The sequence below is a fragment of the Poecilia reticulata genome, chromosome 20 (genome assembly GCF_904066995.2).
Source record: "Poecilia reticulata chromosome 20, P_reticulata-male-v2, whole genome shotgun sequence".
NCBI classification, from domain to species: domain Eukaryota; kingdom Metazoa; phylum Chordata; class Actinopteri; order Cyprinodontiformes; family Poeciliidae; genus Poecilia; species Poecilia reticulata.
This window is the reverse complement of record NC_088849.1, coordinates 8831090-8858290: the sequence shown is the minus strand read 5'-3', so window position 1 is coordinate 8858290 and position 27201 is coordinate 8831090. Positions and strand designations below refer to the sequence as shown.

Below are 27201 nucleotides of genomic sequence, written 5' to 3'. Positions count from 1 at the left end.
GGAATGGAGAGGGGTCATTTATAAGGATTTACTGCCCCCGTGTGGCGGCTCAGAAAAATACAACACACCGCACTAAACTAGAACCAATTGGATCTATTAGCATTTCTGTATTACATACTGACTTTTTTTTAAAGTGTCAAAATTCAGGTTAACTTTATAAACTTATATGTTGCTAAATAAGTAGAACTTTTGGTTTTTATTTATTTTTTTGGTTTTGAGTTTTATTTTGCTTAGTTTGTTCTAGATATTTCAATATAATTAATGTGATCAAATCATGACAACAATATAAACCAAAGAACAATAAAGTAAAAATATTTAATTTGTTCTTAAATTAAACACAAAAAGCTTGTTATAAATGCAGGTTTTGTGTTTTTATTGATTTGTTTTAGAGCAGAGTTTCATAAATGTGCGCACAATAGAATCAGTGATTAATAATTTGACATTATTGCAAATTTTAAAGTCCCTTCTTGATTTTTAATAAAGCAGTGTAATTAAAATATTCTAATATTCCACGTATTTTATATGGATAAAACAAAATTCATAAAAAAAAAAACTTTGGCATAAATGTTTATCATGTAGATTCACATATATTTATTCAGAATAGATGATATGTGATAAACCTAAGATTTCATATACCCAGAGAAATACAAATACACAATTTACGAAATCTAAATCAATATAGGAAAAGTTTATACATATTTTATTTTGATTTCATCGTATATGAAGATCCAAATTTTTGCATATAGGAACCATTCCTTTATTTATATGACCACGTAGGTAGCATAAAGGTACATTGTGTACACCGTGCAAAAGGAATCTGCTAGCTACTGTTTGTAATATGACAATCTGGACTGAGATTGTCAGATGAAGTTCAGATGAACTGAGTTTACAGTTATTTGACCTTTTTCGGGTCTTTTTTCTGCAACCAGAACCTGTTTTTATCCATGTGTTATCTGAATGCATGTTAATTCCATTTCGAAAAGGAAAATCAAAAAAGTTAAAGTCCGTTTTGCTAAAAATGTGTTGCACTGTCCTCATTAACATGTTGTGATTCAGAGACTGAAAAGTTGTCAGCAGGCTGACCGACATGAACCTGGAGCTTCTACCACCGCCGTGTCAAAGGCTTAACCCCACACCAAGGCTTTAATTAGATTATTCAAGGCAATGCAAGAGGATCTAATGACTATTTTCTATGATACAGTTGACAACACGAAGGTAAAGAAGCAAATGTTCTGCTTCTTGGTCCTCGTATTCCTCTCTTCTTCTGTCCCAGAAAACTCCGGTCCTTCACAAAACTCAACGGATGTTGCACAAAGAGTCAAGGAATAAACCAGCCAAAGTAATTTATATCAACAATGAAAATTTAAATTAAATTAGAAAATAAAATCTCAGATGGAATGGTGCTGAAGCAAACATGCAAAAAGCTCAACTTTTTAGAAATAATAAAAACAAAGAGGAAACATATCCAGCAACAACACACAGTAGAGATGGACGTTGTGGCAAAGAGTTTTAACAAGTCACTTCTTGTTGCCAAGTGCTCTTAATTCTGTGAAATGACAAATGAGCTCATTTCATTGTCCATTTCATGGTCTTGGTCTTCCTTGAATGTGAACCTCCATCCTAGATTCAAGACTTCAGCAAACCTCCAGCAGGTTTTCTTCCAGGATTTGGCTCCATTCATCCTCCCATCAACGGGTTTGGACTCGTACCACTCTGAAGAGGGTGCCCTTACTTTTCCCAGCTCTGCTGCAGTTGTCCTCCCTGCTTTAGTGGTCATCCATAAGCCTATTTGCATCTCAAATGAGATAGCGATGGGTTTACATGTCAGTGGCAATGGCGCGGACTATTCTCTGTGTGAGAGCATTAGTGGGGCTAAAAGCAGTAATGCCATCAGGGCCAGCTCAGTTCATGAGGATACGTCGCTCTGCAGAGGGCGGCGTGCAGAGGGGATCGGTTAGCTCCACAGGCATCAGCAAAGGGGAGCGCAGCCCAACAGATGCACCGATATCCGCATCTTCAAAAATATGTTTGCCAAGTTTAAGGGCCTCTTCTCAGGCCCGCAGGTTCCAGCTGATTCTGGGACCACCAAGGCATCACCAGCTCCTCCACCTGCTCCTGCACCTGCTAAGGTAAGACACCTTGTAAATATGTCTTTAAAGTCTCTGCTTTATAAGATGCAAGAAATGTTTTTATGCTCGGATTAGCTTCCAGGCTTCTACGCAGCATGAAATACTAGAAGTGCCATCCGAGTTAGCGAAACATTAAAAGAAACGAGTGTCCCGTCCTGCATGTCATGCAGATCCGTTTAATGTGTTTCCCAACTTGTAACTTTGACTTTCTATCCTCCCTTCCATTGATGCACTCAAATATTTCTGATTATTCTACATTAGATTTTTAATGAAGTCAAAGCCAACAAGTTCAACCAGAAGACTGTCTGGTTTTCATTGACTTACAGCCACTAGAATAATTTGCTAATCTGGTACTTTGAGTTTTTATTTTTGTTGTAAATAATAATACCAAATGTTTATCTGATGCCATCTGGTTTGACTAGTAAAACCAAGCATCTGAATCTGGGGAAAATGATGATTTGTCATGCAGGAGGAGAAGCCAAACGAGAAAGAAAATGAAGCGAAGAAAGAGGAGCAACCGCAGGGTAAGCTTGTGACTCTACTGTAACCTGAAACTTGGGGTTGTAACAATACATCCAGTTCAGTTAATGGGATGATGAAACCAAACTTGATTAAATTTAGATCTGGGTTCATGATGACGCCTCGGTGTTTTTTGCTTAGTTAAATTCAGATTGCTAACTTTGCATGTCTCTCTTTTCTGCATTGAGTTTGTGGAAATTCTGACTCATTCGTTCAAGTGGCAACACAGAATTATAGGGATGCATATTATCATCAAATATATTGTAGAAGATATTCTAGAGGTACTTTGGACTCTAAAACATCAGGGTTGTACTTATAAACGTCGAGAAAAAACAAAAAGGGCCGAGAATGGAGCCTTGAGGTACGCCATGTGACTTTTCTTCTTTGTTTTTTCTCGCTCTTATTTATAATTACCTAATGACTCAAAGTCAAACAAGGTTAGGCTGACGCAATGCTGCCATACAAAGCCTTCAGAAGAATCTGACTGAAATGCATGAAAGATAGAATTATTCTCATAAAAAAACCCTGATTTTTCACTTATGTTTACCAGAAATCCAGATATTAGTCTGTATTGCTGTCTGCAATACTCCAGGTGCAAACTACAGCTTGAAAAACAAAATAATTGGAACCATTTCAAGACGGCAAGCTGTGGATTTCGTGTCGGTTCTAATTTGCTCCTGATGTTGAAGAAACATTGAAAAATTCTCCTTCAATAACGATACTTTTAATCATTATTAAAAGCAATTAACTGAAAACCTTCTTTTTCTTCCCGTTTCAAAATAAGAGTCTCAAACGTAAAACAGATGACACCGCAATGTGAACACCTAATTATAGTAATAGTAATAGTGTGAACAACACTGAGTCACACACATTTCAATATTGCAAAACTTCTACATTTAGAATAAAAACTTTATCATCTGTTTTCTGTCAGATTAACTCATCCCCAGCAGGTTTCTGTTATTTTGTCCAATGAAAGACTTTTCTTCTCTTTCTTGCTTGTCCACCCTGTGAATCCTGTTTGTAGTGTGAGCTCTGTACAACCACAGATCGAGTTTAGAAATGATTTCCTACAACAAACCGAGCGCTGCAGTTCAGTGTTGCACATTGAACAACGCAACGGCGGGGATCTCTGTGACCCCGGCTACGAGGGAGAGTCGGAGAAAGAGAGACAGAGCTGCGAACAGCCCTGCTCGCTTCGTGTTTTCCATCATCTGGTGTTGCTTCACCACAATTGGCACCACCTGCGAGAGAGAAAAACACGGAGAATAAATCCAAAGCTCTGCTGCTGGAGCTTCACGGAGCACCGCAGGCGATCAGCAGGCGTAGCCCAGGACAATAACAGCATCAGGCAGATATAAAAGAGGTGTGACCGTAAACACAGGGTGGCCATTGATGTTTTGTGCGCCCGTGTCGGAGTGAGACGCTGGCCTGTGAACGTGAGAACGCACTGATGTGTAAAATAGACCGGCAGGTGCTGAGAGGCTGCCGCAGGAAGTCAACAGATCCTTTAAAACCTGACCAGTCAACGAAGACAAACCATGAGCCATTTTGGAAATTGTAGAGTCGCTTTTTTCCCCCTTTTTCTTTTGCATCCTTGTCACACTAAAATGTTTCAGACTATCCAACATATTTTAACATCAACAAATGATATAAATTGTTAAATCAGACTAAGATTTTGTGCCAAGTCCTTGGGCCAGCTGTTCATGCTAAAAAAATTAATTAATAAATAAACCCTTTACAATGTGGCTGGGAAAAAAATCCTCCACAGCGATGCAAAGGACTTATTGATGGTAGATGTTGCCACCAAGAGTGACTCAAGCATTGCTTAGGATTTGGAGACATTTATTATTTGACACAGGGCCAGGTTAGTTTGGATGGCTGTTTTCACCCAATAAACTAAATCACTGTTTGAAAACTGTTTCTGCTATTTATTTAAATGTACATTTTAAAAAAAAAGTCATCCTACTCAGCTGCACATCCCTTGGGTCATGAGTAGAATATTGTGATTTCTGATAACTGCTTAATTTTTTTATGTTATAATCTTGTACAGTATAAAAATATTATCGTTGTTAATCTTGTTGTTTTTGCTTGAATCTACACCTGCTCTTGTACCTACATTTCCACAGTCTGAGGCATGTCTTCTTTTCCTCCTTCTCCTTTGTTTACTTCTCTTTTGTCTTCTTTTCAAACTATTATTTTTTGTATTTTTCATTGTGACCACAAAGCAAAAAACAGAACAATTCTTTAAAAGGGAAACTTTTTTTTTTTTTTTTTTGCTTGTTTGGCACTATAGACAACCGGATGATAAATGTTTTGGAAATAATTGATCTGTGTAATATCGATGATAGTGAAATGAAAGGAATTAGAAAAGTTACATGTTTCCATAAGTTCATTTTATTTAGAAAAATGCTATATTTTTGCTTGTTGCATCTTCAGCCCCTGCACCAGCAGCTGCACCGGCACCAGCAGCTGCACCGGCCCCTGCACCAGCACCTTCAGCTGCACCGGCCCCTGCACCGGCCCCTGCACCAGCACCAGCAGCTGCACTGACCCCTGCACCAGCACCTTCAGCTGCACCGGCCCCTGCACCGGCCCCTGCACCAGCACCAGCAGCTGCACCGACCCCTGCACCGGCACCAGCCCCTGCACCTGCCTCAGCTCCAGCTCCGGCTCCAGCAGCCACACCTGCAGACCCTAAGCAGCCGGGGCCTGAAGGGTGAGTCCCGCACCCAACGACTAAACTAATCAACCTGCACTCAAATGATTCATGTCAGGGAAGATTCATTAAATCTAAGAAGCGACTAAGCAGAGGAGATTTAGTATACGCTTATCGAAGCACATTTTACATAGGCAGACACGGCAACTCAGTATCTAATTAATCACGATTTAATCAGGCAGCCCGATAAGTTGTGGCGAGAGAGGCGGAGAAAGCTGTGAGAGGTAAACAGAGTATCTGAGATCTTTATCCCTTGGTTTCAACGTGTATATTAACAGAGCAATGACCTGAGAGTGGATTATGGGCTTTTCAGCTCTTTAGGCATAAGAAGCTCATCAGAGCTGCGTGTGGCTCAGCCATGAAAGACATGTGGCTAACGGGAAGCAGCAGCTGCTAATCTTCTCAGCTGCAGAGACAGACTTGCAATCAAAACACGATGAATGTCAGAGGCAGCAGGGAGAGAATGAGAGCCGAGTGATGGAGGCGTGGACTGAGGAGACATGAGGACACACAGCCTGCAGGTGACCTGGGCTGCTGCTGCAGGAGCTGATCATTGTTTTGACCGAAATATCTCAAGATCTATCAACCGTGATGCATGTCTGACTTTAATTTTGGGTCACGCACTGTGTTTGTGTTCATCCCAGTGCTGATGGTTGCACTTCTAAAAACCGCGGTGAAAAAGTAGTTGCTTCCCTATAGATTTATTTTTTGTGATACTGAAAAGTTTTAGGCACCTTCAAAAAAAAAAGAAGAGAGTAAAAAATAATAGTTTCAGTAAATATAAAAATGCTGTTTTTATGTAATAATTTGATTTATGATGACGGAAAAGAAATATCTAAACCGACCTGGACCTGTGTGAAAATATAATTGGCTCCCTTGATAAATGATGAAGATTGATGCAAAAAAAATAATAATAAAACTCAAGGTGTTCATCAAACACCTTTCACTACAGAGTGCAAACAGTTACTTCTTAGTATCTTCATGTTACTCTGTGATAAAGAAAAGATTTTATCTTAAAATTATTTTCCTTAAAGAGTAAAATAAAAACCTTGCACACCTAAGTGAAGTCTTCAGTCTGGTGTATTACTGATTCTATCCACAAGAGGGCAGGATTTGAACACACATTTTCTGATTCCATTGGGAAAAGTTACATTGGTAGTATCTTCATTCATAATATTATTTTATATAAATATTAAAACTATATAATATTGTGTTATGCTTTTCACTGTACAATGCCTTGTTTTTATTGTTCATTTTCATAATTGATTTGCTTATTTTTGTGCATTTGCTAATTTCACTGTTATTTTATTGGTGTACTTATGTAGGGAGCAGCTGTCAGATTTAAATTAAATTAAATTAAATTAAGTAGCTTCACTTATAAAAGTGGAGGTTCACTGACCAAAACAAGATCACAGTAATGAGTTTGGACTGAGTTTTGACCAAATGTCTAAGATTAAAACTACCATAGAGTTCATAAATAAGAATAACCTATGAACTCTATAAGTAAACAAGTAATATTTGTCTTTGGCTTATGCATGTTATTCCCTGGATAGGTTGGGAGTCTAACACAGCAAACATACAAATAACAAATATTTAAGCTCTCACACTAACCTGAGGGCAACTTGAGAGTTCAGTTGACTCAACATGCATGTTTTTAGGGTAAGGAAGCCGTTAGATCCAGAAAGAAACGATTCAGACTCAAGGACCTTCTTCCTATGAGACAACAAAGCTAACAGCTGCTCCACCATGAACTACACAATGATAACAAACTTGGTCGCAATTTTTCACCAAAACGTTTGATTGAAGCTTCTAAACTTCCATTCACTTCCAATTTCATTGTCAAGTGACTTTTTGGAGTGTTTTTTTTTTTTGTTTTCTCCAGACAAGACGAGGCACCTCCTCCGCCGATTGTCATCAACAAATATTCAGATGAGCAGCTCAGAAACGTAGCAAAAAAGATGAAAGAGAGACTGAAATTATACAAGGAGAAAGTGATTGATCAGTATGCGTCGTCCCCTGAGATAACCCCTCCTGTCAGTGAGTACAACTGCATCTATCGTCTTTGTGCTCAGCTGTGACACGTTATTATCGATAACACTTACCTGCTAAGTAAGGACAAATATAGAAAACTTAGGTCATCTCACTTTGACCTGTTATCATTTTAGCTCCACTGCTGCTTAAAGATGAATACGCCAGAGTGATGGAGGAAAGGGCGAGGCAAGCAGAGGAGGACAAGATAAAGAAGGAGGAGGCAGATAAGAAGAAGAAAGAAGAACAGGAGAAGAAAAAGAAGGAAGCTGAGCAGAAGAAGAAAGAGGAGGAGGAGAAAAGGAAAGAAGAGGAGGAGAAGAAGAAGGTGAAGGTGCCCTTAAAGACGAGGTTGACTGCAGCTTACTGGGCATCGGTGGACTTCATGATCAACCCCCTGGTGAACCAGATGGATTCCTTCCTGGGTCCCACCATCGACCCCTTCACGGATCGTCGCTACATCACGTGGCTGAGCCTGGTCACAGTGGCCATCAACTACAACACGTGGTTCATCACCGCCAGAATGTGTTTCCCGTACCACAACGAGTTCGTCAACCCTATCTGGTTCGCCATGGACATCCTGGCGGACGTCATTTACCTACTAGATGCCATCTTGTTTCAGCCTCGCAAGCAGTTTGTCAAGGCAGGAGACATCATAGTGAGTGTGGAGCCAAGAGACTGTCTGAGGAAGTTGCTAAGAGTATAACGGGTCAAATGATCTTTTGTCTCTCTTTTAGAAAGACCGTACCTTGACAACCAAGCACTACAGGGAATCAGAGAGATTACTGGTACTTCAGCTCAGATTCATGCATATTTAAACTCATAGGAGATCTTAGAAGAATACACACCCCTGAAATCCTTTAAGGCTTTTAATGAGACATATTGTACACTTCAACTGAAACCTCAGAGTACCTCCAAACACTCCAAGGGGGACTTTCCTGACTGAGCAGTTGTGTGTCCAAATATCTCTCATTAGCATCCCCAGAAAGACGGGATTGTGTAAAGCTTTCTAGAGCCTCTGTAAACTTCGTTAAAGTTGTTTCGACCTCAAATGTCGTTTGTTTCCCGCCGACAGGTAGACGTGGTTTCTCTTCTGCCATTTGACTTGTTGTACCTGCAGTTCGGATTCAGATCTGGTTTCAGAGTCAATCGCTTACTAAAGGTGAGTTTAGTAATGTGCTGACAGTGAAGTGCATTTCCTCCCCACTGACATCCTCCTGTACTTATTCTCAAGATAGATACATTTTTCGAGTTCAGTGACCGTCTGGAGAGCATCATGGCCAAGGCGTATATCTGGAGGTGAGTTCCATAAAATTAAATGGCGGGGGGGGGGGGGAAAGCATGCAATGACGTTCATCTTTTAAGTGATTCAAACAATGAATTGAGGATCCACACAGAAAGCTCTGCCTCTGATTAAGGTTATTTCCCGATGCAGCTCATTTTTAAATAAAGCTGTCAAGATGTGCCACAAAAGTCCCGTGAATTTCAAGCTACAAACCTTTAACGTTTAACTGTTGCTATAATTCCTTTTAAGAGTGATTCGTACCATTGGGTATCTCCTCTTTATGCTCCACCTGAATGCTTGCTTCTACTACGTGGCCTCGGAGTACCAGGGCATCGGTGGAACAAAATGGGTCTACTCCGGTCTGGGCAGCGCGTAAGTACACCACCGATTATATTACTGAACACACAAAAACTCTAATAAAATATAAGCTTCCCATTTGGTAAAGTGTAGTGACATTTTTATGGTGTCAGAATGTAACTAAAGATATACGGTTTGATCAGGGAAAAGAAGCATATCATTGGTAAGCCTTTGTTGAATATTAAATACGAATATGTCAGAGTCAAACTCTACAATTGAATCCTCAAATTTTCTTTTTCAATTTATCACCCCAACATTCGAGTGAAAGCCTTTTTAAACATACTTGCTTCTAACTGCAGGTCGTTGCGTCAAATTATTTACATATTTATGCGTTCGCCTGGACTCAGAAAACCAAATAAATCTTTTTTTTTTCTTGTTTGGTTTTATTATTTCTGATCAAAATTGAACTGCTGACAGATTTGTTACCACTCCAGAATTATAAAAATGTTTTGTCACAAGTGTTTATCATGTTTAGCTGCTACGTGACAAAGTTTGTCCCAAAGAAATTGACAGAAACCCCAAACCTGAAAGTCTTGTTTGTTTGTGCTGCTGCTGATGGAGTTACCTCAGCTGCTTCTTCTATGCGGAGAAATCCCTTCTGATGATTGCCGAGTTGCCATTTCCAGACACCATGTTCGGACAGATCTTTCAGATGGTGAACTACCTTTTTGGGGCGTTCTTTATGTCCGTCATTCTTGGCCAGGTAGCTTCTTTCTCGTGGCATGCTTCGTGTTATCTTTTTGCTTCGCTTTGTGTCTATGTTGGATTGTAAAAGCAAATGCACCAAAAGAAAATGCAGCAAGACCTCATGGGAATCATATAGGAGAATGAATTTAATATTTTCCAAAAGAAGAATACATCTTTATCCCTGACATTCTTTCATGACATCCAATTGAGTCGGGTACAGCTGTCTGTTGGGAAACTCTCTGCGCTGTTTGTGGACGTCCCTCTAACGCCCCCTCACCTCCTCCACAGGTACCTGCGCTGCTACTACTATGCCGTCCGCAGTCTGATCAACATCGGGGGTCTTAACGAGCCTCACACGGTCTTTGAGATTACCTTTCAGATGACTAACTTTTTCGTAGGCGTCTTTGTGTTCTCCAGTTTGATTGGACAGGTAACGCAGCGACCAAATTGTCTGTAGCGTAGGTCGTAGACCAAGCACCTCTCATCGGTCTGCGTCCTAAAATTAGCATCTCCTATCTTAAGACATTGACACCTTGTTCAACACGTCCTATTAACATGATAGCTGAATGGAATGTGTCCCGGTAGGAGATCAATCTCACTAGACACCCAACATCCCTGTAATCCTTCACACTTTTGGATTTTTTTTCTGATTCCCTTTAGAGTCTTGACTGTGTGTCCAGCATCCAGTAGAAGTATGTATCTATTGAACTCTTTTCCACTTTACAGCTACAAGCTTTGACGACTTTAACTGGTATTTTATGTGGTATAACAACACAAATCAGTGGATGATTGTAAAGCGGCAGATACATTATACAAATTTCTACAGGAGAACGTCTGGGGCACCTGGTGGCCATGTTGGTAGAGCACCGTGTGCCGAGGCTGTAGTCCTCCACTTGGTTGACCTGGGTTCGATTCCCAGTCGCAGGCTGTTTACTGCATGTCTTCCCTCGAAATTTCCTGTCAATTTGCTGTTCAGTCAAGAAAATTAGTGGCAAGAAAATTTGAAAAACATCTTGCGGATTTGTATGCAACCTCCCGAGTGGTGGAACAGAACCACCAGTCATGATGAAAGGGTTTTTTTGGGAAGCCTCTTTCATTTTTCTTTCCAAAATGTCTCAAACTTATTCGGACTGGATGGAGAACATCCCTGAGCAAGAATTTCAAGTCTTGCCACAGATTCTCGGTTGGAGTTAGCTCTGTTGCCTGGATCACTCTTTATAGATCAGTGTAGGTCAGTCTTATAAAGTAAAATTAAAGTCTGTGGCTGTAACATGACCAAATTGGAAAGGTTCAAAGAGTACGTTTACTTCTGCCCAGCACTGTAGCTTCTCATTTACGCACCAATCAGTCGTCCTCTGTTTATTTAACTGTTTTTATCACGTTGCTTTAGATGAGAGATGTGATTGGCGCGGCCACAGCAGGACAGACCTACTTTCGAACCTCCATGGACAACACAGTGGCTTACATGGTGACCAACAACATTCCCTCTCTGGTGCAGAACAGGGTGCGCACCTGGTACACCTACACTTGGGACGCTCAGGGCATGCTGGGTCAGTGAAGACTGGCTGAATAATAATTTGGGGTTTGGGAGTGGGCCCGTTCTCCTGACCTCTCCCGCTTTATGCTGATGCACAGATGAGTCTGAACTGCTGGATAAGATGCCTCTCGTAATGAGAACCGCCATTGCAGTGGACATCAACCTGGCGACGTTTCAGAAGATCGATCTTTTCAAGGTACGGGCGTGTGAAGTCATCCCACCAACGCGGTCAGAAGACTGAGGCGCTAAACAAAAACTCCGTGCTCCCACAGGGCTGCGACCAGCAGATGTTGGTGGACATGCTGCTGAGGCTGAAGTCCATCATCTACCTACCGGAAGACTTTGTGGTGAAAAAAGTGAGTTTGTGTCCTTTTCCCACTGGATACCTAACGTACGATTAAATTATTTGGATAAGGCATCCGCAACATCTGTTGGCACCCTAAATAAGATGTGGAGAAAAAAACAAACATATTTCATACTTATGGGCACCCATGTGAATATTGAATGTCTTTCCTTATAAACATAGACAAACATTTGCCTTTCCCAAATGGGGTATTTCCTTTGTTTTTACCATTTTGAAGAGTGACTAAGAGAAAGTGTTATTTGTTACGAAGTGGTTTGAACAGTGAGTAGATCACCAGTCTGATACCAAATATCTCACTTATGAGAACCAGTCACTTTAACATTCGCTGAAGATTCAATGCTCTGTAAGACAGAAAGAAATGGACTTTATATGAAGCTAGAGAGTATTGTATTGTCAGTGTTTACAGGAAATTGTATTATTAATGTCAGAACAATACAGAAATTTAGGAATGCACGGTGTATTAGCACTGGTATTGGTATGAGACAATATTAGTCACTTTTTAACATATCGGTTTTGGTCCAATAATTACAATCGTGTCCATATAAACAACTGATATTTATTTCCCTCTTGTTTGTTTCTGGAGGGGAAGAGCAGTAAATGGTCATGTGACAGTGATAGTGATGCAGCAAAGGATTGTGGGGAGTTTTAGTGAAGTAGCAGTGAAGTCATGTAAAATCTGTAAATGTTGGTAGATACCAGTTATCGGTCATAACAGCAATATTAATATCGGCTTAAATTTTCATATCAGTAGATCCCTTTAAAATTTTCATTCATTCAATTCTTTGAATGTTTTTATTTTCTTCTGTTTTTGTTGGACACATAAAGCAGGTCAGGTCTGTTTGAAACCCTCCAGGTGAAGCCCAGGTAAACAGAGGTCACAGGTCACATGTTGAAAGCTAAAATTGGCCTCTCTTTTTTTTCTTTTCTTTTTTCCTTCATTACCAGATAGAGCAGTTGATTGTTTACATGTGCTGGAGACATTTTCCACTTACAAAAAGGATCTCTGAAGTTAGAAGAAAACTCCCTAGATACTCGGATCAGCTCAAAAAGAAAATAAGTTATAGAATATGTCAGCTGCCAATAAATGGAGTATTGAGGTATTCTTTAACAATAATACACGTGGAGGTTTGCTGTGTCTTTTGTGTCAGTGGTTTTTGTCTCTCTGCAGGGTGACATCGGGAAGGAGATGTATATCATCAAAAGCGGAGCGGTGCAGGTGGTGGGAGGGCCTGACAACAGCATCGTGTTTGTAACGCTGAAGGCCGGCTGCGTGTTCGGAGAAATCAGGTCAGTTCACACAGATAAAACGAGTTACAGGTTGTACATGCAGCTTCCAAGCTCCTCATATAATGAGAAATCAACTGTTTTCTGTAGCTTGTTGCAGTCTTCTAAGGACGGAGGGAACAGGCGAACAGCCAACGTCAAAGCTTACGGCTTCGCAAACCTTTTTGTTCTGGAGAAGAAGGACCTGTTTGACATTCTCATCCACTACCCGGAGTCTCAGAAGGTGTTGGCCAGAAAAGGGAGGTGAGCACAGGATCTGATTAAAAGTTTCACCTTGAATATCACATTATCATCAGATGTTTCAGGACTGTTTGAGCCGTTCTTATTCCAGCGTGAGAGATGGGTTTTATACTGAACAATCTCCTGCTGCAGTATTTTATTTCAATTATGGAGTCATATACATTTATTTTTCATTTGCAGGATCAAAATTATACATACAGAAACAAACAATGCTGTGAAAAAAAGTACAGATGAGAGGGATAGGGTTCAGTCTGAAGCTGTTACAAAGTCACAAGGGGAGAAAATACAGGAGTTTGTTTTAAGTAAATAATTCCTTGATATAGATAAAAAAGTACTAGCTCCATTGGCAAATCATTTCCCTTATAGCAAGACAGTTTTACCATGTTATAAGTAAACTATTCTGCCAAATGGAACTAGTAGTTTTAAGAATTATTTACTTAACACAAGCTCCAATATCCCCCTGAAAAGTTGCTTCTAAATTAGATTTGTCTTATTTGAAGGGTACTAAGCCATTTGCAGTAGAAACTAGATTACAAATACTTCGTAAAATGTTTGTGTTTTTGCAGTTTTAAATAAACTTTGCGAAATCTGCACAGAGAAGAAGTCAAATATTGAGGTGTAAATTGCTAAAGATCATTGATGTTGTCTGCAACAATTTACGCTTTGGACCAGTTACTAAAAGTTCAACATTGATCTGGACATTTTCTCCTGTGATGGGTGGACGAAAACTTCAGAGACCGACGTAATCTGTTCTTATTTTTGTGTATCTGCGTGTAGAAAACTGATGAAGGCAAAGGGCCCGGCGGCAGCAAAAGTAGAGGAGGAGAAGAAGAAAGGGCTGGCGCTGTTCGGCCCCAAACCGCCAACACCCAAACTGCTGCGAGCTTTCGGTGGAAACTTTAATAAAAAGATGTTTAACCAATTAAAGGTAAGTCGACGCTACTTAAGTCACATGATGTAAATCATAACAACACTTTTAAACACTACTTTGTTTTTTTGTTTGTTTTTTCTTTTGGTTTTCCTCAACAGGAAAAGTAAGGACTCAGCTAAACTGTGTATTTTTTGTTAACTCCATTTTGGGAGTAAAGGTACAGCTTTATTTCATGTTCTTTTTATTGTTTTATATCAAGTGTTTTATTTCAACGTGATGTAAATCACGTGCTTAGCATGCATGTGTACATTTGTTAATAAAATCACTGGCATCAGAGCTGTGGTTCCTGATTAAATGGTCCTTCCTTTGCTTTTTGCTTCCACAAGTAAAATCAATTAACATTCAAAACTCAACACTGTTTTGAACAAGCTGTGTGCAATATCTGTACACAGCTTGTCTGTCTAAATATTGTGGTTGTTGTGTGATGAATCTTGAAATCTGCTGCCACCTTCTAATGGTTTTGCTGCCAGAAGGCCAATGTTGCAATGCAAGCTAATAGGAAACAGAAACTTGGCTTTTTCTCAATTTGTAAAGCACTCTTGCCACCCCTAGATGAAGTGACGCCCTGGTTGTTGAGCCATATGGCCCATATCAACAAAAAAAAAATGTCACTGGTTTCATGAACTACTTCTAATGGTGGGCAATGCAAGATGTTTGTTGTTTTGTTTTACACTGAATGCATTTGTCTTTTTATGACTTTATTGTCCAGTTCTGTTGTGTGTGTGGTTTTTTTACACAATTATTTCATTATTATTATTTCATGTGACTGATTTAATCCTCCATATTTACCTTAATAAATGACTGACAGATGTAACGGTGGCTCTGTTTTGTTTTCTCGTGTCTGTTGATTTAGTCCCACAGCCTCCAGTTTGCGCAGCAGAAGCTCTGGTGCAGATCCGATCTAATCCTGTTAGACAGACATTGTAAAGGCTGATTAATTGCTTGGTCTCTTCATGAACTCTGCATCCTCATAAACCACTGAAGAGAGTGAAATTCACCCCATATTTTCTCACCTTATGTGTTTTCTTCCATATCCCAACCTTAAAAACGAATTAAAAAAGAAATTATTAAAAATTCTGCTATATAAAGTATAGCTTCATCTCCGTCTCAGGTTATATGTAATATGTAATAATTGTGATATACTTCTACTGTTTTAAGTCAGGCTCTTCAGAGTACGGCATGAAAAACGTTTGTCCCGCCTGGCAGGGATTGGCGGATGTGATAGTTCATCTTGTTCTGGCCCAGACAGACAAGAGGGAGTGCCCAGAGGGAATTACTGATTCAAAGAAATTTAAAGAAGTTGTTTAGGTCCGACACGGCAGTCTACCGGGTTCCTGTGGGCAGACGAGCCCACGGACAATTCCTCCAGCATGTTCAGCAGGTTGAGGAGGTTTCTGGGCGCTCCTGAGCCTCCGCCTGCCCCTGTGACCGCACCACCAGCACCACCAGCTCCACCAGCCCCACCAGCCAAGGTAAGGCCTCGTCTGTGTTTATTTTCTTTTTTTAAATTCACTTAAATTCTTCACTTATTTATCTTTTAGCTACCGCTAAAAGATAAAACTCACTGATGGCCTTATGATACTTCTCTACACCAGATGATGATCAGTGAAAGCAGCTTGGCACTGATGTGGAGAAAAGCTCCTGTTCTAGTTTTTACTCACATTCTCGCCTATGTAATAATAATACCAATTATTATTATTGTACTCGATTTCTGGCCACAGCATTGAGTTTTCTGCTCGTTCAATCAGATTTAGTCATTCAGTACAAACTTCATTTTTTTCTCACTATTCAACTTTGAGCGATTTGGATTTTGCAGCCTCAACCTTCTCGGTTTACTTTACTGGAAAATTACTAAAATTATGTCTTGTTCTGCCAGAATAATGAAAAAGGATTTTTTTTTTCTTTCAAATTATGACATTTGAAAACATTTCCTTAGCATTTGGTAGAATTGCTCTAAGCTCTAAGACTTTTTGGGTCAGATGTTTTGTCTGTCCTTCCATATACTTGTTTTAGGCCAAACCTCCTGACAGAATTGCTGTAACTTTTGCCATTTAGCTCATTTTTAGCTGACATGGCGTCATCGTCACCTGTTTGTGTTCAAGCTTTAATTTCCTGGCTGATGTCTTGAGCTATTGCTTCAAATTCTCACAGGACGCTTTTTCCTCCTGCTGCCATCAGCAAAACACTCCCACAGCACCATGCTGCTTCCCCTGTACCTGTAATTTGGTATGAATTACAATTTGATCCCAATTTAGAGATTGTTGATTATTAAAGCTTTGGATAATTCCAAAAATAATCCACAGCAAAAATAATTGAAACTTGAGCAGAAAGGTACGGGGAGGGAAAAATGTATCTGAGAGAAACGTCTAACAGATTTCCCTTGTTTTGACGATTTGCAGGAGGAGAAGTTAACAGAAAAGAAAGAGGAAGAGGAGCCAAAGGTGACAAGCGAAAAGAAGGAGGAGAAAAATGAAGAGAAACAAGAGGAGCAAATAAATGAGCAGAAGAAGGAGGATGAGCCCAAGAAGGAAGAACAAACAACTGGTGAGAAGTTGTTTAAATTCACGTGTAGATGTATTTGTATTTTATTTTACTAACTTGCACAGTTTTTGGCCTCACAATCTTTTTATGTTCTTCGTCTTCTCACTTAAGTTGTCTCATAGAGCCACTCGACAAAACATTAAAGATCACACATAGCATGTTGGACTGATGACTGTGTGTTCAGTCATGATTTTCTGACACCAAACCTACAGTAATTGCTGTTTTGCCTGAACCTAGTAAAGTTTTGCACTGATCATAAGGAAATCCATTAAAAGATGTATGTAAAGTGTGTTGAATTTAACTTTTGGGGTCTTAAAGAAATTTGGTAAAGTTTTGTTTCTTTTAGCATGCCCAGTGTTGCATATATATCGACAGAAGTTTGAATTTAAATTTTCCATTTCACACATGGACAAAATCATACACACAGGCTCCGTCGTATGGATGCACCACTGATGATGAGTTAAATTGGCTGTATGAAGTTGAGATATTTTACTAACCGGTGGAATTTATGTTAGATTTACCTTTTCACCACCGCGGAGAACACACTTGAGTTTTCTCTGCCTCACCTTTTTTAAGTGTCAAGACTTAAAACCGACCCAAAAGTTTTTCTTAACTTTTCCAGGTCCTGCTCCTGTGCCTCCCTCTCCAGCTCATATTGCTCCCGTTAACCCAGAAGGGGCTGAAGGGTAAGAATGTGGACAAAGTGATGCATGCTGGGAACCTCAATCAGTTTGAGTTAGAATCAGCTTAAGAAATAGGATGTTATACATTTCAGAATTGGTCAATCAGAAGTTTTGAGGTCATGTATGTTATTTGTTTGGATTCATGATTGGAAGGGATCCCTCTTCATTTAGAGTGTGTTTTGATAACTGGGTTTTAAAAGAGTGAAAGTTAGACGGTAAATGTTTACATGAATACAAAGAAATGCAAAGTAGGAAAATCTAGTTTGTAGATTCTTGTGTTTGTGTCCACACAAAGGACAGTATAATAACAACAGAGCCTTTCTGAATATATCCATCTGCAGAACCATAAAGATCATAGCATTCCTTTTCAGAAGCTGATCTATTCAGAAGTATTGGCACTTCTCATCTAAATATCCGTGGCTGAAGTCTTGAGATTTTGTAACTTGGCGCAACTTAGCAAAACTCAACCGCTTGACACCACGATGCCTTTTTGCTTCCTCTTAGGGTGTTACACTGTAAGGTAATTTTACAATAGAATCAGGACTAAACATGATCTACATTTTGAAGACAGTAGATCTACTTAGATCTACTAAATGATCCTGGATCACTTTGTCCTTCCACACAGAGATCACTGGCCGTGTACAAGTTCAGATTACGCAGTCAGGGTTGCAGAACCAAAGCCTTGTGACCAACAACTTGCAACATTTGTCAAGCTTAAGATTTCCTCTATGATAGAGGGAGTTTCTTTCTGCCTTTTTTTTTTTTTTTTTTTGCTTTGTGCTGCATTATACTAGTTGTACAATCCTGTACTACTGTTTATTACAGCTGATGGCGATTGGAGGTTTGTTAAAACTTTCCAAGGTGGGTCAGGGGTATAATACTGGCGGTTCGATTTCAACCCCTTCATTTTCATGTTAGGACCTTTCAGTTGATCACAAGGCGTAAAGTAGATCACAGAATGAAACGAGGAACTGAAAGGGACGAGAGAAATGAGCTTGTAGCCTGGAACAGACTCTTAAGCAGACAAGCTAGCAAATGACAGTACCATGTTAAACACAACGGCATGTCATGATGAAAAGGTAGGTAAATTACCTGTCTGCCTGCATATGGAACAAAACATGAAACTCAAGTCAGTGTTTATAGCATCTTAATCAAAATGGCACATCACTAAAGCTTAGAAATGCAATGAAAGCATCTGTTCGCAGTACTAATCTAAGAAAAACTTGTATTGACAAGAAGAATTTCCTTTGACCTAAATTCTAAAGCGCTGGAAAGTAAAAGCTGTGGACAAGTCAAAGACAAAGCCGCTGAAAATAGAAATCCAAGAATAACCCAGAAAAAAGCCTAGGCAAAGAAAGACAAAGTAAATCCTGTACTGCTTAAGGCCAACGCTTCCAGATCACACTGCAGGTGCAGCCAGCCAACTGAATCAGTGATCAGCCACTGTATAAAAAGGCTTGGCCAAGGTTAAATCCCTCCACGAGTTCACTAAACTAGCTCCAGTACCTATTTTTATCTGTTGTATCTGTTGTTACAAATAAGCAGTGCTTTCTACACACACAGGGTGCAGCATTATTGGGGCCTTGGTGTGTATTATTGCTAAAAAGCTTGAGAAGATTCAGTGATTCCAGTCTTATGTGCAGCAGAATCACTTTTACCTGAGTTTAAAACAAGATGACTGATATCTGCTGCCAAGTTTAGTCTCTAGCAAGTGAATGATTGTGCATATGAGTCAGTGTGGACAGGCTAGTGTTAAATTAAAGTAACAATCCCAAGCTTTCAAAGATGGCACGATGTTGGAGGTTAGTGAGAGATATTTCTGAGTCTGCCCTCAAGTGGTGACAAAATGCCATGACATGCACAAGGGGTTGCTTAAAAAAATGCATCGAGTAGCTAAAACTACCAATAAGGCCTAATTGTAATGGAATAAACTGGATGTATTTCAAGTCAGTCTATACATAATTGGTTTTTTTCATATTATAATTGGATATGAATTTAATCTGTTTGTCTTTTAAAATGCCTTAACATGACATTTGCTGTAAATTGTTGTACGGTTGCATTCAGTCGTAAACAACTAAGCGTGAAAAGCCCAAACAGTTTCTGTGGGTTTATGTTGCAGAATCACAAACCCTGATCCACCTGTGACCTGCAGCGTGACTCTTAAAGCAGGAAAAGCAGATTACCAGCTTAGTGCAGCGTCTGGGACTGAGGATGATCTCAGACTGCATTCTTTTTTTCTTTTTTAATTAATTATTTTTTGCCAGATTTCATTCACATGTAAGCTACCGCTGATTTGAAACAATTAGCCTTTTTTTGCCATCATTGTACTCGGCAATATAAATATGTATTATGAGACATTCATCCATCCATTTTCTTTACACCCTTGTCCCTTAGTGGGGTCGGGAGGGTTGCTGGTGCCGATCTCCAGCTAACATTCCGGCGAGAGGCGGGGTCACCCTGGACAGGTCGCCAGTCTGTTGCAGGAAGAAGACACAGAGACACACCGGACAAACAACCATGCGCACACACACACACACACACCTAGGGGCAATTTGGAGAGGCCAATTAACCTGACAGTCATGTTTTTGGGCTGTGGGAGGAAACCGGAGTACCTGGAGAAAACCCACGCATGCACAGGGAGAACATGCAAACTCCATGCAGAAAGACCGGGGCCGGGAATCAAACCCAGAACCTTCTAGCTGCAAGGCAACAGCTCTACCAACGACACCACTGTGCAGCCCTGAGACATTCATATAAAAGTTAAAAAAAAAAAAAAGAATACATTTCAGGATTTCCAAAACTGTGTCTTTTTAAAAATATCCTTACCTCTAGACCTTGTTTACATTTTGACACATTCAAAATAGAACTTTTTGGCCTCCTTGCATATGGAAAAATTAACAAAGTCTTGGAGTTTGTGTTTTATGACGCAAGTCCAAGTGGTAGGAATATTTATGCACTGCATCAGACCCTCACCTTAGCATGTTATTTAGCATATTTTAACCAGCAGCTTCTCTGTCTCATTCTTTCAGCTGATTTTCGTTTTTTTTTTTTTTTGCTTCCCGTTTTCAGAGACGAACCCCCGGTGGTCTACTCCAGGTACGCAGACGACGTCCTGAGGAATGTCATAAAGATTTTGAGAGAACGAACTGAAATCCTCAAAGAGAAGAGTATAGACCCTTACGCCACATCTCCAGAAATCACTCCACCTGTTAGTAAGTATTAGAATTAATCAGGGTCAAGTCAGTAACACGGAAACGACTCTGGAGAGTTGTTTTTCCCACCGTGACCCCTTTGCCTTTTCAGCACCCATTTTGAGGAAAGAGGACTACGTCAGACAGAAGGAAGAGGAGCGCATAGCAAAAGAAGAAGAAGACAGGAAGAAGGCCGAGGAAGCAGCCAAAAAGGTGGAGGAGAAAAAGAAGAAAGACGAGGAGAAACGACTGGAGGCCGAGAAAAAAGCAGAAGAGGAGAGGCTGGCGGAGGAGGCCAGGAGGAAGGCAAAGATTCTGCCGGACATCAGCTGCTCGTGCTTTGATGTCCTCTTCCATCCAGTCGAGGAGAAGATGGACACCGTGTTGGGAAGCACCATCGATCCTTTCACGGGTACACGGTGCCAGCAATGCAACGCCAATGATCGCATCTGGTCTTCGTCAGCTTGGAAAGCCTCACGTCTCTCTTCGTTTCTCTCACCAGATCGTCGGTATATCACCTGGTTGATGGTCGTGGCCGTTGCGTACAACTACAACGTCTGGTTCTGCCCCGCCCGGCTGGCCTTCCCGTACCACAATGACACTGCCAACCCATTCTGGATATTGCTCGACGTCCTCTCTGATGTCGTCAACGTCATTGACATCATGGTTTGGCAGCCTCGACTGCAGTTTGTCAAAGCTGGAGACATTATTGTAAGTCCCAAAGCATCTCTGTCCGGGCGGTTCACCCGACCCACGGGTCATTCAGTGACACCAAGTCAGTTTTCATCAGCAGAAAGTGTTTTTCCCCCTGTTTTCTGTGACTGCAGGCATGGCGTGTCAAGGTTATCGGTGCTAATTCAAACACTTTTTCAACTTTAGTAACGTAATAAACTGATTTGAACAAGATCTGACTGTTATTTAGTTTTTGCTGTTTACAATCATATTTTTATTTATTTTGCTTCAAATCCTTAAATTAGATAATTATGAGGTGAATCAAAGAAGAATCTCACAAACAGCAAAAAATGACCAAACAGACTAAATGTGACGTTTTTTGTTGTTTTGTTTTGGAAAATTACGAAAAGCTCTAAAACCCTTCCAAACCCAAGGTTTTTTTTTAAAGAAATCCTGGGTGCACCCCCATTTTTAAAAGTCCAGATACATTTTAACCATTCGTAATTCATATCAACCCTTTGTGCTTTCAGAAAGACAGAGCTCTGACCAAAGTGCATTATCGGAAATCTTATCGATTTAAGGTAAGAACGTATCTGCATGAGCTATGCAGCAAAATGTTCAATGGAAAACCTCCATCTTTCTCTCTCAGATCACGTTCCTTAACTTTGTAGGATACTAATGAATAATAATTTAGTTAACTCAGCATGGTTTCCCTTCATGTATTACAACGTTTCTTCTATAATTTAGTAATTGTTTCATTTAGACACGGTAACTTCAAAAGATTCAAACATTTCTATTTTTTTTGTAGACAGACATGTTGAGCATCATCCCTTTCGACCTTCTCTCTCTACACTTCGGCTTCTCCTCCATTTACAGATTCAACCGCTTCATCAGGGTAGGCGGCCGTCACGTCATCTCGATTGAAACGTGGAATTTTTTTGTTTTTTACCACTCGACTTTACGCGAGTCCCTCTGTCTGTCTGTTTCAGATAGAGTCTTTCTTTGAGTTCAGTGACCGACTTGAGAGTATCATGGCCAAAGCTTACATCTGGAGGTAAATGCTCAACGCCAAACATCGCAAATACATTTTATGCTTTTGGGAAACACAGGATTAGATGGAACCCACGTCTGGTGTTATTAAAAGGTTATTTGGATGTCTGGTGCAGAGTGGCCCGTACCACAGGTTACCTTCTCTACATGCTCCACCTCAACGCCTGTGCTTACTACGTCGCCTCAGTGCTCCAGGGTCTGGCTTCCACTACATGGGTGTATGATGGAAAAGGCACAGCGTATGTACTTTTTATCTTTGACTCCTTTAGAAAGTGTTGTGTTTTTTTTGTTTTTTTCTTGGCCAAAGATCCATTTAAGGCCGTAATTTAAAGTCCCAACCCTTCTTGAAGCTTCTCACTGAAATAAAATCAAGAAGTGCACTAACTGTGTGTTAAACGTGACAACAACCAGAAGGTTCTGCCACATTTACGTTGTGGATCATCAAACTAATTTTAATATCACAGAGTGATAACTCAAGTAAATACAGAGAGAAATTTTAAAATGAGGATTTAATGTGGGCCCAAACAAACCTGATCCTATGTGAAAAAGTAACTGATTGTGCCTCGCAGGACGAGAACGTCCGTCATCAAACTGTAGTGCTAACCGCTGGTGGGTTTTTGATACGGCTGCGGAGGAACTCTGACCAACTCAGAGTTATAATAAAGCTATAGTGGATGGTTTTGTGCACAAATTGCCTTAACCATCACCTTAAAAGTACCCCAAAAAAAAAAAAAAGCCTACCCAAATTCAATCACATGCTTTGTCGTATGTGCAATAGCTTGTAAAGGTCACACTTTGCTTTTATTTATTGAAGTTGGAGCACAAAAACCACCTTTTTTTTTTTTGGTTCCCATTTTTAAATTTCTTTTCTTTGTCATGCAACCACAGACTGAGTCCATGTGGTCCTGACTGAAAAAACAAAGGTGACTATGAAAAGTTCAAATTTGAAATCACAAGCATAAAAACATGCCTCTTCTGGGCCTGTTTTTCGGTGGCCAAGTCTCGGCATTCTCCATGAGTTATTATCCCTCCTCTGCTCCTGCTGACTCGGCTTCCCCTACAGACTAGTGGCAGCAGTCTGCTGTTGCCACTAGTCAGTCGTTTACCAGAGCGGTTGTAAACAGCAAAATGTGGAAGCATTGTTTGTGATGATGTTCTGAAGGGGGAGTAACGGAAATAATAAGAGCTTCTTAAAGAGACAGAGTCGTATTTCAAGGCGTCCGATACTGCAGTGACGGGATTTCAGTTATTTTTTATATACACAGCATTTTCATAACAATAAGGTGACTTGATTATGCAGTAAAATGCCTGGAAAATATGTAATGACTCCTTCCCTTAAAGTTTGGAATAGGTTAATTATCTTAATCATTGATCTTTGGATAATTTTTATACTGCAGGACTGAGTTGCACTTGATCTTAAGGTTATGACCTCTCTACCTGATATGCAGATTTCATAGTCGTCATAAAAGTCCCAAAGAAGTTCTAAACTAATCTAGACTATCCTTTAAAAAGACATTTGTGATTTATTTAGGTGATTCTTAGGAACTGCAAGTGATTTTATGCAACACTTCTTAGAATGAACTCCGGTCTGCTAACCCTTCACTTTAAATATTCTTTCTTTCCTATAAATAATTCAACCAGCAATAACAGCGTCAATAATTCAGCTTGAGTACAAGATGAATTTTAAGGGTTTGTTACCTTAAATCAACTGAGCCGCTGCATGAACACAAGCAAGTTTACAACAGACCAGATGAAAGTCGTTTCTCTGCCGTTTCCTGCCAGGTACCTGCGCTGTTATTACTTTGCAGTACGAAGCCTCATCAACATCGGGGGTCTCCCGGAGCCGGTGACTCTGTTCGAGATCACCTTTCAGATGACCAACTTCTTCGTCGGAGTCTTCGTGTTCTCCAGCCTGATTGGACAGGTGGAATACTTTTTTATTTTCACCCCAGAGAGAAGGAAGAATTAGCACTTTTAAAACATCTGGAAGTGAGATAAATAAGGCTGGATGAGGGCCATACAGTGTCAGAGGTGCAATAGAAACGTCTAAGCTTGTGTCCACGTCCGTACAGGGGGGGACCATGTAGTGATTAAGGAGAGTTTCTGTCTCTTCCCTCCAGATGAGAGACGTCATAGGAGCGGCCACGGCAGCTCAGGCGTACTTCCGTGCGTCGATGGACGGCTGTGTGGAGTACATGAACACATACACCATCCCAAAGCTGGTCCAGAACAGAGTCCGCACCTGGTACAACTACACCTGGGCTTCTCAGGGGATGCTAGGTGTGAACTAATGCACTTCTACAATCAGTGAAAGACTGAAAATAAATGCTACACCTGTAAGAATCAGAAGGCTGTCTCGACCTCTCCAGATGAGACGGAGCTTCTGGACAAGATGCCTCTGGTGATGCGAATCGCCATCGCTGTGGATATAAACCTGGCCACCTTCCAAAAGATCCAGCTGTTTCAGGTGACTCAGACTGAAAAGTAAAGAATACGCCGTTTTCAACTGAATGCTAGAAGGACCTGTTAGCAGAAAATGATCAAAATCTGAGCCAACTGAACTGATGTTGCTTTAACTGGAGTCCGTTTCAGGGCTGCGACCAGCAGATGTTGGTGGACATGTTACTGAGGCTGAAGTCCATCATCTACCTGCCGGGAGACTTTGTGGTGAGGAAGGTGAGAGCGAGTCGTGATACGATGAGGTTAAGACCGAGCCGCAAGCTGACGTCCTGCCTCCCCCCTCTGCAGGGTGACATCGGGAAGGAGATGTACATCATCAAAAGCGGAGCGGTGCAGGTGGTGGGAGGGCCTGACAACAGCATCGTGTTTGTAACGCTGAAGGCCGGCTGCGTGTTCGGAGAAATCAGGTCTGGGACGACTCGGCCGACACAGAGCTAAATATGAATCGGCTCTTTAGCAGGCTAGAAAGATTACACTGCAAAAACACAAAATCCTACCAAGTAATTTCGGTTTAGTTTTGAGTGAAAATGTCTGTGAAATATTCCACTTGAAGTAAGATAAAACTAACTTAGTAACTTTTCAGCAAGAAATAGTTTTAACTTGTCAGTAACTCCTTAATATTGACAAATTACTTAACTTCTAACAAGACATTTTCCAGTGTTATAAGTGAAATAATCTGCCAGTGGAACTAGTAAATGCTTTCTGAATATTAATGAAAAAGTGCTAGTTCCACTGGCAGATTATTTCACTAGTTACTTGTTAGTCAGTTTTGTCTTATTTCAAGTTTAAGATATCTGCACTAGAAACTAGACCAAAATTATTTGGCAAGATTTTGTGCTTTTGAAGTGAACACAGCAAACTTCAGTGAAGTTTTTTTTTTTTTTTTAATCATTTGATGCACAACTTTGAAATTGTTGTGAATTTTCTTTACTCCAGGATCAAACTCATTCATACCGGTTCAAATATATACATTCCCTTTAAAAATGTGTGGAGAAAAGTCTAAGTAGCTTCCAGTGGATATCTGACCACAGCTTGAGTTCATTTTAATACACTACAAAAATACAAAATCTTACAAAGTATTTTTTGTCTAGTTTCTAGTGCAAATATCTTAAATCTTGAAATAAAATAAAGCTACTTTGCAGCAAATTTCAACCATTTCAGGTTCAGTTGCAGAGTTTTAGAGATAGTCCTCCGTTTTCATTATTCCACACATTTTGTGCAATACAGAAAAGTCCCACAGCATGATCTGCCACCACCATGCTTGCCATCTTGTACCATTACCGTTTCTAAATCTGAAAACCTCATGTTGATTCTAAGCATAACATCTTTGCCAGATTGTTTGATCTTTGTTCTTCTCAACCACAGCAGGAGCAGCTATGAGGACAGGATTTATTTTTTCTAGGTACAATGCTGCACCGCTGGAACAGTTCCGTTACTAATCTGTTAAACTTTCCCAGTTTTTTTTATCCACTAAGACTTTACTGCTGTGCGTTTGCCTATAGCTTGCTGCAGTCTGCCAAAGATGGAGGGAACCGGCGGACAGCTAACGTGAGAGCATACGGCTTTGCAAACCTGTTTGTTCTGGAAAAGAAAGACCTGTTCGACATCCTCGTCCACTACCCCGAGTCCCAGAAGGTTTTGGCCAAGAAGGGCAGGTGAGCGAGTCGCTTTCGGGGGAAGCAGTCCTGTTCTGCAGAAGTTTATATCACCAAGAATCCGCTGAGCGTTGCTCACGTGCGCTTTCTGCGATCCTTAAAGGCAACTGGTTAAAGCCAAAGCTGCAGCAGGGGCTCCAACCAAGGACGAGAAGCCGAAAGGCCTGACTCTGTTTGGACAGAAACCCCCAACGCCGAAGCTCCTCAAAGCATTTGGCAACCTGCGCAAAGCGGGGCTGCTCGACAAGCTCAAGGTGAGATCTTCATGACACGTAAACCGATGGAGAATTTGCAGGGTGAAATTGTTACAATACAAATAACTTTTTTAAAGAAAAAAAAAACATGAATAATTGTGTGCCTCTGACTTAAATGAAATGAACTAGTTTCCTTTGTGGATATGACAAAATACTAGGTTTTTTTTTTCAAACTAGTTTTTTTGCTGTATGATCATTCCACTCTGGAAAGTAATAATTCATGAGTCATTAAAAGCTCTAAAGATGTTAATGCCATTGATTAGTTCTATGTAAACCTTCTGAACGCTCATGTCTCGTTGTCTTCTGTTTACAGAAAGGTGCAGAAGAGGGACATTAAGAGACGGAAGTTGCTTAAAGTTAAATGTTATCATGTACAGTTTTGTAAATTTTAACTTTGATTATTGAAACACAAATGAGGGTGCAGATTTGTGACAGCTTCTCCTAAGCTTTCTGATTATTTACCTTTGACATTTAGGACAAAAAAAAAATCCAAGTAGAATTGAAATTAAAATTCAAGTCTATTGTATTGTAACAAGTATTTTGATCAACTTTCTCAAATTCTGAAGAGACAGAAATCCATTAAAATGAACTTAAGAGCAAATTATTGAGTCATTTAAT

General features: G+C 40.3%; 2 protein-coding genes across 4 annotated transcripts; both read left to right on the top strand.

Moving 5' to 3' along the window:
* Positions 1 to 761: 761 nt before the first annotated feature.
* LOC103482304 (cyclic nucleotide-gated channel beta-3-like) lies at positions 762 to 14896 on the top strand. Of its 3 annotated transcripts, none has more exons than XM_008438390.3 (17): positions 762 to 2129; positions 2599 to 2653; positions 5085 to 5364; positions 7247 to 7401; positions 7530 to 8050; positions 8130 to 8180; positions 8468 to 8554; positions 8627 to 8691; positions 8927 to 9049; positions 9596 to 9737; positions 11112 to 11271; positions 11357 to 11454; positions 11531 to 11614; positions 12791 to 12909; positions 12997 to 13149; positions 13924 to 14074; positions 14176 to 14896. In XM_008438390.3, the coding sequence occupies exons 1-17, from the start codon at positions 2025 to 2027 to the stop codon at positions 14182 to 14184; spliced, it is 2358 nt and encodes a 785-aa protein (XP_008436612.1). In that variant the 5' UTR covers positions 762 to 2024; the 3' UTR covers positions 14185 to 14896. The 3 variants fall into 3 exon arrangements, with proteins under 3 accessions (XP_008436612.1, XP_008436613.1, XP_008436611.1); XM_008438391.3 differs by having other exon boundaries at positions 765 to 2129; positions 9596 to 9689; XM_008438389.3 differs by lacking the exon at positions 9596 to 9737 and adding an exon at positions 10010 to 10151 and having other exon boundaries at positions 775 to 2129.
* A 308-nt stretch (positions 14897 to 15204) lies between these two features.
* On the top strand, positions 15205 to 27184 carry cngb3.1 (cyclic nucleotide gated channel subunit beta 3, tandem duplicate 1). Its single transcript, XM_008438424.2, has 18 exons — positions 15205 to 15549; positions 16477 to 16621; positions 17241 to 17304; positions 20371 to 20513; positions 20605 to 20904; positions 20995 to 21203; positions 21695 to 21745; positions 21973 to 22059; positions 22154 to 22218; positions 22331 to 22453; positions 23997 to 24138; positions 24335 to 24494; positions 24584 to 24681; positions 24807 to 24890; positions 24963 to 25081; positions 26177 to 26329; positions 26433 to 26583; positions 26897 to 27184. The coding sequence occupies exons 1-18, from the start codon at positions 15448 to 15450 to the stop codon at positions 26918 to 26920; spliced, it is 2220 nt and encodes a 739-aa protein (XP_008436646.2). The 5' UTR covers positions 15205 to 15447; the 3' UTR covers positions 26921 to 27184.
* The last annotated feature ends 17 nt before the right edge of the window (positions 27185 to 27201 follow it).

Coding starts and splice junctions, on each gene's coding strand:
- cngb3.1 (XM_008438424.2), top strand. CDS start 15,448: ATGTTCAGCAGGTTGAGGAGGTTTCTGGGCGCTCCTGAGCCTCCGCCT. Junction 24,495..24,583: donor GGCTTCTCAGGGGATGCTAG/GTGTGAACTAAT, acceptor CGACCTCTCCAG/ATGAGACGGAGCTTCTGGAC. Junction 24,682..24,806: donor AAAAGATCCAGCTGTTTCAG/GTGACTCAGACT, acceptor AGTCCGTTTCAG/GGCTGCGACCAGCAGATGTT.
- LOC103482304 (XM_008438390.3), top strand. CDS start 2,025: ATGTTTGCCAAGTTTAAGGGCCTCTTCTCAGGCCCGCAGGTTCCAGCT. Junction 2,654..5,084: donor GAAAGAGGAGCAACCGCAGG/GTAAGCTTGTGA, acceptor TTGCATCTTCAG/CCCCTGCACCAGCAGCTGCA. Junction 9,050..9,595: donor TACTCCGGTCTGGGCAGCGC/GTAAGTACACCA, acceptor CTGCTGATGGAG/TTACCTCAGCTGCTTCTTCT.